Raw genomic sequence first — 16,519 nt, 5'->3', positions numbered from 1 at the left:
ACAAGTTCGAGTCAGGAAAAGCCCGAGGAGTTTCAGTCTTAAAAGGAGTTTTTAGAACAAGTATAAAAGTATATCTATATACATGTAAAAAAGAAGTGTTTTTATTTCTTTGTGTGGATAAATATATGTACATTGTTATATAAAATGTATGTGTACGAGCTTTAGAAACACGATGAAAAGCGAGACTCGCCGACCTTTCCACTTGTTTCGTAGTGAGTACAAATACATTGAATTTTATATTTCTGACAATGTACATAATTTTTATATTTTGTTTTTATTCTACAATTTACACCCCAAGGATGACTAGGAAATAGAAATATGGTCACTTGGTCTTCTTCCGACCTGCAGTCAGAAAATGCTTCCAAAGTGGGGCGTCCATTTGGCTGTGCGGGATGTATCAAGTTTGCAGCCACGTCCGGTCAGAATGGGGACGTTAAATCCGATGCCTCGTGTAAAGAGAGTTCTACGCTCTTTGAACATTAAGAACCCTTGAAACAACTCTTTGAGAGGTCCGTAGGTGGCCTGTTGCGAAACAAAATGTCTGTCCCTATCCAATATACCCTCATTTTCCAGTGTCAGTCCAAATTTTCTCGACCATCATCCCAGATGGCCTCTATTACAAAACCTAGCTATTGTATTTATTGTTAACTTGTTCTCGTCCTGAACATGCATGAACTATTTGCCACTGGACGTTAAGCAACCAACAATCAATCCTACAATTTACACCCGTCACTTATAACTTTAATTGTTAAAATTTAAATCATTGCCTCTAATTTTTTCAAAGCAATCGACCGCTTGCTCATTATGGAAGTGGGGTAACATGAGACTTTATTTGTAAAAGGACAAGTACAAATAAAACAAAAAAATACATGGTACATGTTTTTTGTACAAAAGTTGGCTGTTATAATGATAAATGGAGATATGGGATATGCAATTTATAAGATAGCAACATCTGGACATTTAACGACATCAAAACCAAAGACCTCAAGAAAATTGTGACTAATGCTAATTGGACGAGTATCTTTTTATTTCTAATTTGTAGTTTTAGTAAACGTTGGTCCCCTAAATTGGAAAGTATGTGTAGTATAATTATCACAGTAACATTTCAGTCTCTTAGTACATATTTGTTAAGTCTTAAAACTTTTGTTCTTCTTGAGAAAATTCAAACCATAATGAAATAAGGAGATGCGGTAAGATTGCCAATTAATCAACTTTCCACCAAAGACAAAATGACGGAAATGGTAGCTTGCTTACATTGCTACTTCATTTTAGATCTCCAAATTACCATTCCATTATATGAACTGCATATTCAAAAATATGTTTTGTCACCAAAATTCCAATAGAGAACATATCATCATATTGTTTCACCCGTGTCCGTTCTACCGTCAATCCCGCACTTGACATATATACATAGGGTTTATACATACGGCTAATTATTTAGGACTACAGTCTTTTTGCTTCAGGTTTAAATTATTTACCTGGTGTTACTACTCATATTAAAGGTACGCATGTCGTCTGGATTTTCTTTATTTTTTGTTCATGACAGGTTGCTGGATTAGGCATTTTAATAACATATAAAAGGAACGCAGTGTACAGACTCCGGCTTACATCTCCTACATGTGGAATTTCAAGCTGGAACTTTTATATTTCGCGGTTTGCTTTACTTATAAAGAATGAATATATGATCTCAAGATTTGTTTTGTAAATAATTTTCCACAAATGACAGACTGTTGAACTTTGTGAAATTTTGCATACAGTTTGCAAGGTTTGTCCGACTTGCTCAACCAACCAACTCACACATTTACACCACGTAGAGTACACTATACTAATGTATGTACCAAGTCAAGAATATGACGGCTGTTTATCATTCTTTCGATGTATTTGAGCTTATGATTTCGTCATTTGATAAGGGACTTTTAAGTTTTGAATTTTTCTTTGAGTTTTGTTATTTTATTTTTTAGAATGTGTATTTTATCAGGATCATTATTTTCCCTCATAATTTTCACAACTAACAGAATGTTTAACCTTTTTTGACTGGTGCATCAAATTTGTCTTTTATAAACAACTGTTTTCCAAATTGTATTGTATCGTCCCGAACATGCATGAACTATTTGCCACTGAACGTTAAACAACCATCAAAAACCAAGCAATTATAAAACTGTTAACTGAATCAAATTTTTAAAGTACTCTATTTCTGCATGGATGCAGCGATGACACCACCATTGTCTTAAATGATGGAGTTAAAAACTCAGTAATTCAAATGAACCACACGTGAAATTTTTCATGTTAGTTTCACGTGAACTTTACAAAAATTTGGAGGTATTTTTCATGATTTTAATTAAATTTAGAATAAAGATATTATTTGAATAATCTTATTATAAAAATTTATATAAATTCAACGTTTACCAAATTCCGTTGATTTATGCATGAACTATTATCATAAGATTCACGTGGAACCAACCAGTTCAAGCAAGTTTCAAGTATATGCTCGTTTGGTGTGAAATTCAGACGAGATTAATGTTAATTCATGTGAGTGAAATTTCCATGTGCAGGACGAAATAAATTTATATCAGTAGAATTTCATATTGCATAACTAGGAAATTTACGAAACCCGACAAGGGAAATGAAAATAAATAAACAACATTCAGATCCTGACACATATTTTGTTTTCCATATCTCTGAGTAGGAATAACGTTATATTCTGCATTCAATAACGTCATACGTTTTCGGTCAAATTCTAGGCATATCGATCAACTTTGAAGCCATTTATCTCAAAAACAAGGATGGTGACATATGAGTTTTTTTACGTGTATGGATTCAGTATGCAATCCTGGATAATATGTTAGTTTTTTGTTTTTCTCTGTATATAAGAACATATCCATCTATTGGAAAATCTAAAAAGGAAAGCCGAAAAAAAGCCATTTCTCCTATATACCTATGTAAATTTGTCGCCAAAATTGACGTATTCCTATCAAAATACCAAGAAAACAAAAATGGTGACCCCCATTTTTTATTACATATTCCGATGTAATTCGATTCAAAGAACACGTGTGTCAAAAAGTTTGGAAATTGGGAGATATGCCATTCGGTATCGTGTTACCTTAAAATAAAGACACCATTTATGAATATGCTTCCAGTTTAAATTAAAGCAGAAAACAATTTATATTTCTGAAGAATAATGTTACTCACAAGTTCACTGGGAAGATTCTGATTAGAATCTAAAGCTTTCCAAACTTCTTCACATCTTTCCAAGAAATCTTTATAACTGCAGTACGTCTTTAAGTTGAAAATCAGAGGGGCATATCCAATGGCTGCTGACTGCAAACATCTGACTTTTGCTATTTCTAATCCTTGATCACCAGTGGATATATAGGCTAAGTCCACAAAGGTTTTCAATTCTTGTAAACCAGCTGTTGAATATGCAAGTAGGGAATAACAACTGCTGATATTTCTTCTTGTGATTATGAATTTATGTCAAATTTAAGTAATACTAAACTTTTTAATAAGTATTTTACAAGAAATGTAGGCACAAGATCACTAACAAAGTTATGCTCCATATATTTCTATTACCAAGGGGAGTAACTTCAGTAAAAAGATGGTCAGCACTCACTCTTCTCAGACTTTCTGTATAAACTTTAAAAATTTGACAAGAAATGGAGGTGTGAGAATGCTTACAATGCAATGTTAAATATAAATTACATTTCACAGAGACATAAAAAATAACAGATAATCTATAAAAATGACAGATCAGCACTGATTTTCGAACTACCCCAGACATATATTGCTGATATAAACCTACGATGTAAATTTCATAACAATCCTCCAAGAAAGCGCTTACAATGAAATTTTCTATTAAATTAATATTTCCAAGGGGCATATATATAACTCTTTTAAAAATAGTTGATCGGCACTGATTTTTAACATGTCCAAGACATTGCTGATATAAACCTTTTGTGTGTATAAATTTCAAATTCCCTGGCAAGAATTGTACCCTTGATAGGGTTAACAATGCAATTTACTATAGAATTTATATTTCCAAGAGACATAACTCCTTTAAAAACAAGCATTCTGAGAGTATTGCATGGCAATACATAGTCCCCTACCTGTTAAAAATTTATTGTACTGGAACAAAATGCTAATATGATCTATATCTTAACATGGTGTAAACTATATTACAAATATTAGGTCAATATCTTCAAGCATGACAAAAAAAAAAGTGTGGAAAACTAATTATTTGAGTGAATTTTCCAAGTCCAAGGACAATAACTCTGCACAAAATCATCAGACCGGAACAAAATTCAAACTTGATCTGTAACTTGTCATGTTAAAAACTATAACTATTATCAAATCAATATCTTCAAGCATGACAAAAAAAAGTGTGGAAAACTGATTATTTGAGTGAATTTTTTAAGTCCAAGGACAATAACTCTGCACAAAATCATTAGACCGGCAAACAATTTGAACTTGATCCGTAACTTGTCATAATAAAACTATATACCAATTATCAAATCAATATCTTCAAGCATGACAAAAAAAAAGTTGGAAAACTGGTTATTTGAGTGAATTTTGTAAGTTCAAGGACCATAACTCTGGACAAAATCATCAGACCGGAACAAAATTCAAACTTGATCTGTAACTTGTCATGATAAATCTATATCCTAAATATCAAATCAATATCTTGAAGCAGGAAGAAAAAAGTGTGGAAAACTGATTTGCCGGACTGACGGACGGACAGACAGACAGTGCAAACCTAAAGTCCCCTTCGACTTCATCGGTAGGGGATTAATAATTGATCGGCACTCATTTTCAAACTTGTCCATAACATTGTTGATATAAATTTCATAAATATCTGACAAGAATTATACAAGTGAGAGTGCTTACAAGATATGATTGGACAGAAATACAGACAGGCAGATGAACAGACAAATGCCAAATATTTCTAAGTCCTCTGCAACGCATTGCACTTGAGACAAAAACATACCCTTTACTTATTCTTAAGTTGGTTTTTTTTGGCATTAACTTACACATTTTTTCCCTTAACCAATTCACCAGTTTTTTACTTTCCATGAACTTCTGTAGACAGTTGACTTTTCTTTCACTTATATCACTTAGCACTGAGCAAGTTTTCAGGTATGACTGCTTCAGCTTGTTCATCTTGGTATCTTTTCCCTTTGTCTGGAAGATATATTTAGAGTTCATTTAAATCTTAAAATTTTTGTCACTTAAGGTTCTAAGAAGCTTATTATTCTTACCTGGAATTTATGCCTAAATGAATACCAGAAATTTATACATTACAATGATCTTCAGGCAGGTTACAAAGTTAGATATAATTACCAGATGATGTATAAAACTGGAACATTGTGGTGTAATCTAAAACTTGATAGTTGGCTTGCAGTATATCTGAATTAAGTTCAAGTTGACCAGACTGCTATTTCATTGTAAACTACCTTAACCTTAATATGTTAACCTGATGCAAGAGGGACTACTAAACTAAAGGACAGACAAACAGATGCATATATACTGGAAAACATAAATATAAAAATAAGGAGATGTGGTATGATTGCCAATTAGACAACTATCCACCAAAGTTCAAATGAAGTGGATGTATAAAATAATAAATTCAAATAAAGCCCATCTTCCATCTTAGGATGGGCATTAAAATTTCTTAAATATCCAATTCCTTAGAGGAAAATAAAAATATTGCATAGATCCAGGATTTGTTAGCTTTTACATTGACATTTTTTGTCTAATCAAATTTTCAAGAAGTGGCAGCTGTGTTAAATGGTGGTTGGAGTCAAACATGTAAAACATAGTTTTGATATCATAAATGTATCATTCCCCTAAAATTCTGTAGTGGTTTTCCTTTTACAGTACTTTATCATCATTTTCCAAATATTATCTTATTAATTGTGGGAGAGATATTTTAAGCAGCTGTGATGTTTATGTGAACTTAAATGTTAATGGTGAAATATTCTGCAAATTATCTGATATTTACTCAAATGAAAACAGAGAATGCATTTTTCTTTTTGTCCACTTTCTAGATTAAAATAGTTGAATATATTTTTCTAGATTGTTACTCACCATTTGCATAATTTGTCTAATTGGCTGAAAGTCTCCTTCAAGTTCGAATTCTTCCACAACCTCCATTATAATAGAAGCTCCATCCAAACAATTCTGTAAATTTTTGTATCTGGTCATTTGCTCAGTTCTTTCCTTTATCCAAGATTGTTTTTTACCTTCTTCAAGAATGAGAAATTCTTTTTTCAAAGTCTCTGGGTCCATTCCTCCACAAATAGTATCAAATTCCTTAAAGTAAATTTCACCAGATTTCAGTCGTTGGTGTAAACCTTTCCATTCTCTATAAGCTGGATGCCAAACATGATCCATTATTTCACCAATCTCCAAGGCACGTTTCACAGTCCTTCGAAAATCTGTAGCAAGTTTATCCCATATTCTTATGAACAAATTCCCACTGGAACATCTAATGACTTCAGGTAGTACTTCTAAAACATCACTTTCAATTTCAAATGCTATTACCTTAGGTTTATATTTCTTCATGTCTTTTGGTACCTCTCCTTTGTCAGATATATCTTTCAGAGACACTTTATCTAATTCTTGAAACTTCCTAGTTTGTTCTTCTAATACTGTAATGTTTCCTGCAATATAAAATAATTTACAAATATAAGATATCTGCATGGAAAATGTAAATAAAGCAATACGATTAAACAAATAGTAGTGATTAATTCAGGGGGAAGGATGGGGTAATCAGCAAATTAAATATTTTGGTATAATTTTAATTTTTTGGCATGAATTTGTCAGAAGAGAATTTCCAGTAAGGGCTAATTTCAGCATAAAATTTGAAGTACATCTTATTAAAGATTTCTGACATCTTTTAAACATTAAGTGTCTACTTTAGCTATTCAATTACTGTTGATTCCATTTTTTTCATGGATACCATACTTGCCAACCTCTGACAATGAGAAATCATGTCATGACATGACATGACATGTCAAAAAGCGTGTGAAAACGTGTGACGTAGATGCGGACTTTTTAATATGAACAATGTTCATAATTTCACAGTAATCATTATACAAATTTGTAAATATAATAAACAATGTTCTACTGTAAACTTTTATTGTATTCAACAGTGGTCTGTTTTGCTGCTTTTGAAGCAACACCACTAGGCACATATATATTCAAAACAACTGCTAGTTTGGTTACATTTACTTGATAACAAGGCACATTTGTAAAGTTCTGATCTGATTCTGAAAAGTGTGTACACGCCATGTGGCAAAATCCTCGCGTGTAAACCGTTGAAAAAGTGTGTATTACACACGAATATCATGTCACTTGGCAACTATGCAAATTTCGTGATTTGAGGAAAGATTGCATATTCGTGGATATCTAATTTCATGGTTTTTACCAAGTCTGCATACTCTCCTTTAGAAAATTTGTAATTCGTCTGTTCCCACAAAATCCATGGAAATTGTTATCCAACGAATAATAATGAATCCACAGTAGATAAAATTTTTAAACGATTCAGTAGTGAAAAACGCTCTAATTCAAGCTCTAATTCAAGCTCTAATATGAAAAATCTATAAATATGTCATAAAACGTCACTTTTCAGATGGTTTTTGTCTCAACATTAATATATGTTATGTATTATTATTAAATACAACTTATATTTAAATATTAAGACTGAACACAAGTGCAGCCACTTTCATTTGACGATTTTAGTACTTTTGCATGAAATAATGATGCAAGTACCTGATGCATTTCCATTTTATTGTCCAAATTTGCACATTAATATGTAATAAAAATATCCGACTTTCCAATAAATAGCTAAAAGTTTACAATTCCAACAACTTTGTAAAAAAAGTTATATTTTAGGGCCAAAATGGGGTCTTACTCATTTCTTTTTATTTTGATATTTTAAAGATTTGACATTCATATAATTATATCATATGAAAAGGACAACCAAATTATGAGTATTTCCAAGCTATCATGACATCTTATTTATACAACAACCACATTGAATCATTCATATTTTTAGATAAATAGATCAGAACAGTTTTGACAGACTATATGTAAACAGAATGTGAACATTTATGACCCATTGACATATAAATGTCTACCAATTGGTATAGTAACTCCCTGAAATAGCACCCTATCTATATATTTTGACATTCCAAAACAGTGACTCATACCAGCTGTATGTATGTGTATAAAGGCAGTGGCTAACCCCACTTTAGTAAAACCAACATCACTGATGTTTGAAAATGTTTAACCTTGGTCTTAATACTGTTAAAATAAATTGCTTCGCCACGCGTAGCTGGATACGACCGCAGAGGTCCAACCCTGACCAGTTGGGACAAAAATGGACACAATATCGCACTTGATACAGGTCTGAATTTGGATTATAATTTAATATTTGACACAGAATAACTGTAGTCAAATAACTTGAATTGGTTATGTGATTTGTGAATTTATATTCATTTTTTTTTGCTTTTCTGCAATACACTATGCTGTTGCTAATTGACCCCCCCCCCCCCCCTTTTCCCCCATCCAAAAAAAAAAATCTTCCCCCCTTTTTTTGATGTTGCAAAAATTCTTGAAATCTTTGAGGAAAAAGTTGTCCCCCCCCCAATTTTTTTCAACCTGCCCCCCCTTTTCCAAAAAAAATTATTTCCCTCAAGATATGGTCATAATCTCAATTCAAATTTCCAATGGAGTTTGCAACCATAATAACCCATTTAAATACATCATAAAAGTCTTAAAATACAAAATGACATACATAATCATGGCTAAAATTAAATTTCCTTCATCAGCATTTTTAAAATAGTAACTTCTAAAAATAATTTGACAGCTAATCACCTCAAGACAATACAACATTTCTTTATACATAATTCAAAAGCAGTGTAAGGGAGGTAATTCAAACCATGTTGTGTTTGAATTACCTCCCTTACACTGCTTTTAAATTATGTTTTGTACTTAAGTAATTGTCCATTAACCAGGACACCCTTGTTTTTTTCCCTTTTTTGCCCCTAATTCCTAAACGGTTTGAGCCATAACCCCCCCCCCCCCCCCCCCCCCCCAAAGCCAATTCTTACAATCCCGTTGTGGTATGGAACTTTGTGGTATCATTTCAGAGAGATCCATACACCATTCCACAATTTATTGTCTGGAAACTAGAAAAATGCTTATTTGGGCCCCTTTTTGCCCCCTAATTCTAAGACTGTTGGGACCATAACCCCCAAAATCAACGACGACGACTAAGTGATACAACTTTTTGCGGTCGTATAAAAACTTACTGTAAATTCAGAATTTTTTTCAAATCATTTAAATGGGTGATTGCAGTAATAATAACTTGCATTCTGATATCTGATTAAAATAAGTGTATACAGATTTTCCTGAAATCGCAATGACAAATCATCGCATTTTTGTACTTTTTTCAAATATTGCAATAATTTCTGAATTTAAAGTAGTCATTTAATCAGTAAAATACAGGAAAATCGAAAGAAAATATTTTCAGCATTTTGCTAAGGAAAATTCTTTTAATCATAAAAAAGCGTTTCTCAAATTAAAGTTTCATGCTAATATGACGTGCTTCTTTTCCAACAAATCTATGGCATCCATGAATTATTTCTTAATTTAATTCCATGAAGGTTAGAAAAAGTAATTGATATATAATAAAAATCTGTAATTACTGAGTGAACCTTAAAGTTGATGGAGCCAAAATAGGATCACTATGACCTGCTTCCTCAACAACATGTTGAAGGATTGAAAATAATCAAGTGAATCACGTCATGAAGAAAATGACTTCATTTGGATGTCACAGGATGGACCAATATTTTATTTTTGATAATACTTACCATCACATCTATAACAGATATCTATGAACTGCTTCAAGTTCTTTAAACATTCATTGTATGCATTCAATTCTGCAATTCTTAGCTCAATCTCTCTTTTTAAACCTTTGTCTTCTAATTCGGGAATATCCTTCACAATGCTGGTAAACCTTTCCTGTTTTTCTTGAATTATGCATAGATTTGCAATAGATACTGATTGGTCAAAAATTTCCTTAACAAGATTTTCTATGCAATCCCTCAAACTTTTCATCATTGAAACACTTGTTGCACTAAGGAAAGAAGAGTGTATGTTGTTTTCTGCAGAAAAAAAATAATAGTTAAGAATCTTATCTTCATTATTTTGTTAATAATTTTCAATTAAATTATGCAAAATTCTGCATAGTTTAAATTCACATTTTAGTAGATTACAGTATTACAAATTATTTTTAAGGCTGTTATCAAAGTTTTGTCAGTTGAGTAGTCAAACCTGCCTTTACGGCCACCTGGTTTCATCAGTCACCTGCCTCTAACAGTCACTTTCAGACCCGGCCAAACGTTTTCTCTCAGCGGTCACCTGTCTAACGCGGTCAGCAGTCACCTTATTTTCTAATAATATCGTCATTTAAAATGTTAACACAGTCATTTTAATGTTTTTAAGTACCAGAAATCTTCATGATGAAAAATATATGTTGAAAATATCAAAGTCAAAATCAAAATCAAAAACTGTTTGAAACCCAGATCTCGCAATAGAAGGGGAATATTGAATTTGCCTTGTTCCACTCTTTAAGTTTCCGTTGAAAACTGTATCAGAGACTTATTTCTCCATGAATATTTAGACATTTTCTTCAAATTTACAGCACCATTTTTGATTTCATTGCCTGCAATTTGACCCGATCCCGGCCACAGGGGATGTCAGTATCGGAATCTTTTTAAACCTCGTTTCAAAAGTCACCTCTCTTGAGTGGTCACTTTTGATACTTCCCAGGAGTGACTGCTTAATACAGGTTTTGACTGTACCTTCATAAGAGTTGATTAATACAAAAAAGTTATTAAAAACAGTAAATATCGAGCCTTATATGTTGAATTTGCTATGCAAACATCACAAAAAATGAGCTGTTCCTTTCATATTAATCCTCATGTCAGCAAAACAGAAAATCAGTCAAAACAAACTTAAAAATTGTTTTACAGTGGATGAAAAATATCTTCCTTTTTATCAAAGAGGTTACTTAGCAATGGCAAAAGTGGCATAACTTATAGAAGTAACAACTTACTGCACATTTTTACATATATTGGAAAAGGTCTCCAATTCAATATAAACTGAAGGCTGAATGAAGGGTTTTTTAAACAATCACTGGCTGCACTTTTTTCAAACACTAATGACAAAAGTTGTCCAAAGTTTCTTAGCTGGTCTTCCTTCCATTTTTCATATTTTATATCATCATTCAATCTAACTACAGCCTGAAAAAGATTGTTCATCAGTGGAATATCAAGTCATTATGTTGGATTTAGATAAAACTTGATGACATTACATCAGTACAAAAAATGCATATGTAGAATTTCCAAAACTTTGAAACAAGTAAAAAACAAGTAAAACTGTGAGCTACTGCTCACTGATGATATCCCCGCCGAAATATTTCGGTAAACAGGAAGTTGTTGAGTGATGAATCTGAAAACGCATCACACGGTGTAACTTACTTATATAAACCCTGAAACCAAATTTCAGAAATCCTTGTCAAGTAGTTCCTGAGAAAAATGTGACGAAAATTTTCAACTGGGCTATCATGTGTAAAATAATACAAGTGTTCGGTAAACAGGAATTTGTTGAGTGATGAATCTGAAAACGCATCACACGGTGTAACTTACTTATATAAACCCTGAAACCAAATTTCAGAAATCCTTGTCAAGTAGTTCCTGAGAAAAATGTGACGAAAATTTTCAACTTGGCTATCATGTGTAAAATAATACAAGTGTTCGGTAAACAGGAAGTTGTTGAGTGATGAATCTGAAAACGCATCACATGGTGTAACTTACTTATATAAACCCTGAAACCAAATTTCAGAAATCCTTGTCAAGTAGTTCCTGAGAAAAATGCGACGAAAATATTCATGGGACGGACAGATGGACTGACGGAAGGACAGACAGAGGTAAAACAGTATACCCCCCCCCCTTTTTTAAAGCGGGGGTATAATAAAAATTCTGAGATCAATTGAGGGACTTCAGAATAACAATATCTGACTTTCAGTGAATGTAATTTCTTTTCAATATTTTAATTCTTACCTCGAAAACATATTTGCTGAGTACATCAAGCATTGCACTACAAAACAAGTCTTGATTTTGACAGTAAACTCTGACAAGTTCTTCCTCATACTGCCTCTGCAATGTAAAACATGACATCTTATTTTATTTAATAAAATTTTAGAGGTAGGATATAAATATACTACCATGAGACAGAAACCCAACAATATGCATGAAACTCACAAGACACCTAGAGCCAAAATATCTCTACATGTGTTTCAAATACTATATGTCTATTTTTAATGTACCTGAAAACATGGTATATCAAACATAAGGCAGTTGGTTTTTTTCGTTTGATTTTTTTTTAATATTTTTTTCAGAGCTTCTAATACCTTTCAATACTGTATGGGTTGTGCTCAATTGTTGAAGGTCATATAGTGACCTATATTTGCTTACGTCCTCATCCTTTGGCCTCTGTTGAATAGTTAATAATTAAAAACCATACTAAATCTTCTTATCAACAAGGTAAAACAATACTATTTAATATATATGTAAAGTACTCATTAGCTGTTTTTCTTAAAGAAGGTAAATACTTTCAGTGCATGGCATATCCAATTATGAAATTTCATTTTCTTACCTTAAATTGCAATGCCTCATGGAGACATTCAGATATAAATTTGACAAATTCATCTTTGATAAAGCCTTGAGGTACAACAACATTCAGTACCCTGTTCCAAGCCTGAAAAGTAAAAAAATCAAAGCGTTATAGAGCTAGAAAAAGCATTTGCCGTATATCTTAAGAAAATGTCAAAATACTTCTCGTTTCGTTTAAACTGTTTCCATACTAAAAACCGGTCATCGTAAACTAGACCAGTAACAATATATCTTAATACCACAAATTACCACGTGGAAATAAACACGACTTGTTGCAGATCCGCAAACACAGTAAGGTTTATCAATACGACACATACTTTTACTCGATCTTGAAAGAACTGTAGAATGAAAAATGTGTGCACTCTACTTTGACGATAAACAAAATGGCCATACACGATGACAGAAAAAGCAAATGCTTTTAAAAACTGTCTAATAATTAATAACTTCATTTCTTTTATCAAGTTTTTACCAGTTTCAATTCTCTGAAACTTCTTATTTTCAATTTTTAAAAAAGCAGAACAACTGAACTAAAACTTAAGACTAAGACTTATACTCCTTTTTTAACTTTATTTTCCCCAAATATCTATTTGATTATAGGATTAAACACATTTTTCTAGAATTTTTACTTAGGTTACGAAAGTAGTTTCAGCAACATGGTCTATCCAAGTGTAAACCAAGGGAAAAAAATCTTTCAGACTAATCCTATTTAAGTATTTGTAGATATGCAAATCATATATAAGAATTATTTGAATATATTCTAACAGTAATTTAAAGCATGCTGATGTAGATTTATATTCTAATCTATTCATCAATCAGAAACATGTTACAGCTCTTTTCATAATGCTAGCAAGACAAAGGTTTGTTTGGCTTGCATGCTTTGTTTGTATCAATATTTGCTCAAGCATTGTAATTAAGATTGACATCTGCAAACAATAAAAGTAGGCGTAGTTAAATCTGTGTAAAGGTAAATTTGATTATTTGATAATGTCCAATCAAATATAATGTATACAAGTTTAAATCCTCCTTTTTATGTTGTTTTTCAGATGTCAATCTTAATTACAATGCTTGAGCAAACATTGATACAAACAAAGCAAGCAAGCCAAACAAACCTTTGCCTTGCTAGCATTATGAAAAGAGCTGTAAACTTTTTTTTTTGCCATTTTGGGGTTTTATGGAAATCATATAAGGAAAAACAAATTCTACATGAAAGCAATATAAATAAACAACTTTGCAAAGAGCACATGATACACCCTTATTAAGCATATTGAAATTATTGCAAGAATAAAATGGGATAATTAGAAGGCATTTAATCAAAGCTAATAAAATGGCTATGTAGAAAAACCTGCATGAGGATACCCTTAGGCATATCAATATTGAGTGAAATATGTCTATTGAAAGTCCTATAACTCTGGATGAAAAACCAAAACAATTTCCAAAATCAAAAGTGAGTCTATATTCACCAATTTTAAGTGTCAAGTTTGCAGTAATTTGATCCCAGCATACTAGGACTAGTGCATGATGTTTAAAAAATGCCTTTTATTTATCTGATGACCAAATTCCCATACATGACTCTGACAAACAGGAATTTATTTCAAATCAAACAGTGTGTTATGTTCACTAATTCTTATATAACGTTCAACTCGTCAAATGAGAAAATGTATTGATTAAAGGGCAATTTCCATGGGACTGAAAAAAAAACTCAAATTATTGGGAGTCTTTAATTCCATGCAAGTCCAATGTTATTTTGTTTTATCATTACCTTTAAACATGGCAACAGCTCATTACTTTTACAGTATGCCATTTTTGTTTTTAACCACAGTCTAACATCAGACTGTACATCATCTAAGGTTTTCTCAAAACTCTCACTTTCAGCAGCATTTCCACTCTTCTCAGACAATTCAGCATTAGTTGTATAATACACATGCAGACTGGTAAGAAAATCATCAAGGGCTAAACACATAACAGTGTCTCTCAGTTTGTTACCATGTCTCTGATGCATAGACTTCAACACATCTGCTGCAATCATCAATGATCTGAATGCACATGACAACATCTCAGGAGATCTACAACAAAACGAATAACCATTAAGGATTCATTCCTGCGTCTGTATCTCTCTGTTAACTTCCTGTGTAATCACTGTCGATAACTTTGCAATGTGAGAGCAGAACTTATTAAATCTATTTCTGGTATGATGTTATACTGTTTCGGGGAGGCAAAATAAGTTTAATACACAGATTTTGGGGTTTTCTGCTATTTATATAGTAAGATCTCAGCGGCTCAACACAACCTGAGCCTTTTTGGATCTTTTCTTAATTTGAAATAGCTAAAATACTTATATCAGGTCAAATTATATGAGAAACACCAAAAGATATTTCATTCAAATCACATCTTTGTTATATCTAGCATACTTCACATAAGATTGCATTCTCTAAAAAAAACCTTATATTTGCATTTCTAATCATGCACTTAGTATGAGCTATCTTGTACAATGTATATATTTCCTGATTTAAGTTAGTGATCATCCTGTTGGCAGCTGTGTTTTGCAGGTTTTTTATTGTGTGTTATAGTTTTACAGCATATGGCCTGTATAGATAAGGGACGGGTTTTATTGCACATGTAAAACAGGTTAAAACCAACCACATTTTGTCTATAATATACCAAACCGGCATTCTAAATCATGTATTGTTGGTTTTTGTTGCCTTTTACATCCATTTTTTCAGAGGAGTCACATGTTGGTCATTTATGTGGTATGTTGTAATGCCCAAATTTTTGGTAGTACCTGTTATTTTTTTTTACATTTTATTCAATATAAGATCGGTCTAAATTGTATTTATCAATTTAAATTTTAACATTTCAATTAATTTTACAACTATTCACATTCATTTCCAAATTTTCACAACCCTTTTTTAACCCCTTAACAGTTCTTTCTACTGAAATCTTACTTTTCAAGAATTTCTTCATTTAACTTTCGGAGGACAGCATTCAGACAGTCAATAGTTGCCTATAAAATAAATGTCAAATGTTAATTTTTCTCTTATAAAAATCTCAAAACTACATATATATAGATTCTACCACTGTATCGAGTGTGATACGATATTTATCCACTAGAGACAGTTAAATTTTTTAATTTAAAATGTGAGGCTTGCCGAGTGTTTTAAATATTAACTATAGGCTCTAAAGAACCTGTGTCGCTCACCTTGGTCTATGTGCATATATATATCAAACAAAGGACACTCTCCAACATTGTAGACGAGAATAGACTTCATGACGAAAATCTCTATTTTGCTGATCTTGTATTAACGATCTTTTAGTCTGCTAATTTTCTCTCTATCTTCTTTAGAATTTGCTCATAACACAAAAGAGGGTAAAAGAAATCCTCGTTTAAGGGCAATCACTCCTATGAAGAGTGAGAGTCTACTAACTATATTGGCAAAATTGACTTTTTAATGGATCTTTCCTTGCTGATCATTTTTGTGAATTAAAGTGTTAATTTATCTATTATAATTTAAATCATATAAGGCATTACAGAAAAAATATGTTTCTCTCTAAATATCATAGTTCACATGATAATAGGCAAAAATGAAAAAAAATGGTAAAATTTGTCATTTATGGGCAATAACTCCTATAAGAATTTGTCTAACAGTTTTGACGTATATGGACAATTGGTACAGCTCATAATTCTGAACATTTTTGCCACTATCAGATTTTCTCTATTTATAACTGTTCAAAAAATAATAGACAAAACTTGCATATTACCCCTATGTCCTATTTTTAGCCATGCC

General features: G+C 32.0%; 1 protein-coding gene across 1 annotated transcript in view; it reads right to left on the bottom strand.

The window, feature by feature from the left end:
* Window positions 1–14,794, bottom strand: part of LOC127724922 (E3 ubiquitin-protein ligase rnf213-alpha-like) — a 162,369-nt gene extending 147,575 nt beyond the window's left edge. The window contains exons 1-8 of the mRNA XM_052231925.1: window positions 14,497–14,794; window positions 12,721–12,822; window positions 12,126–12,221; window positions 11,120–11,306; window positions 9,873–10,166; window positions 6,082–6,656; window positions 5,025–5,175; window positions 3,190–3,410 (exon numbers count right to left, since the gene is read on the bottom strand). Coding sequence (XP_052087885.1) covers window positions 3,190–3,410; window positions 5,025–5,175; window positions 6,082–6,656; window positions 9,873–10,166; window positions 11,120–11,306; window positions 12,126–12,221; window positions 12,721–12,822; window positions 14,497–14,790 — 1,920 coding nt within the window. The 5' untranslated portion in view covers window positions 14,791–14,794. The remainder of the gene's footprint in view (window positions 1–3,189; window positions 3,411–5,024; window positions 5,176–6,081; window positions 6,657–9,872; window positions 10,167–11,119; window positions 11,307–12,125; window positions 12,222–12,720; window positions 12,823–14,496) is intronic.
* Window positions 14,795–16,519: the final 1,725 nt, after the last annotated feature.

This window comes from Mytilus californianus, unplaced genomic scaffold, assembly GCF_021869535.1.
Source record: "Mytilus californianus isolate M0D057914Y unplaced genomic scaffold, xbMytCali1.0.p SCAF_14, whole genome shotgun sequence".
Taxonomy (NCBI): domain Eukaryota; kingdom Metazoa; phylum Mollusca; class Bivalvia; order Mytilida; family Mytilidae; genus Mytilus; species Mytilus californianus.
This window is presented reverse-complemented; position numbering and strand designations above follow the sequence as displayed.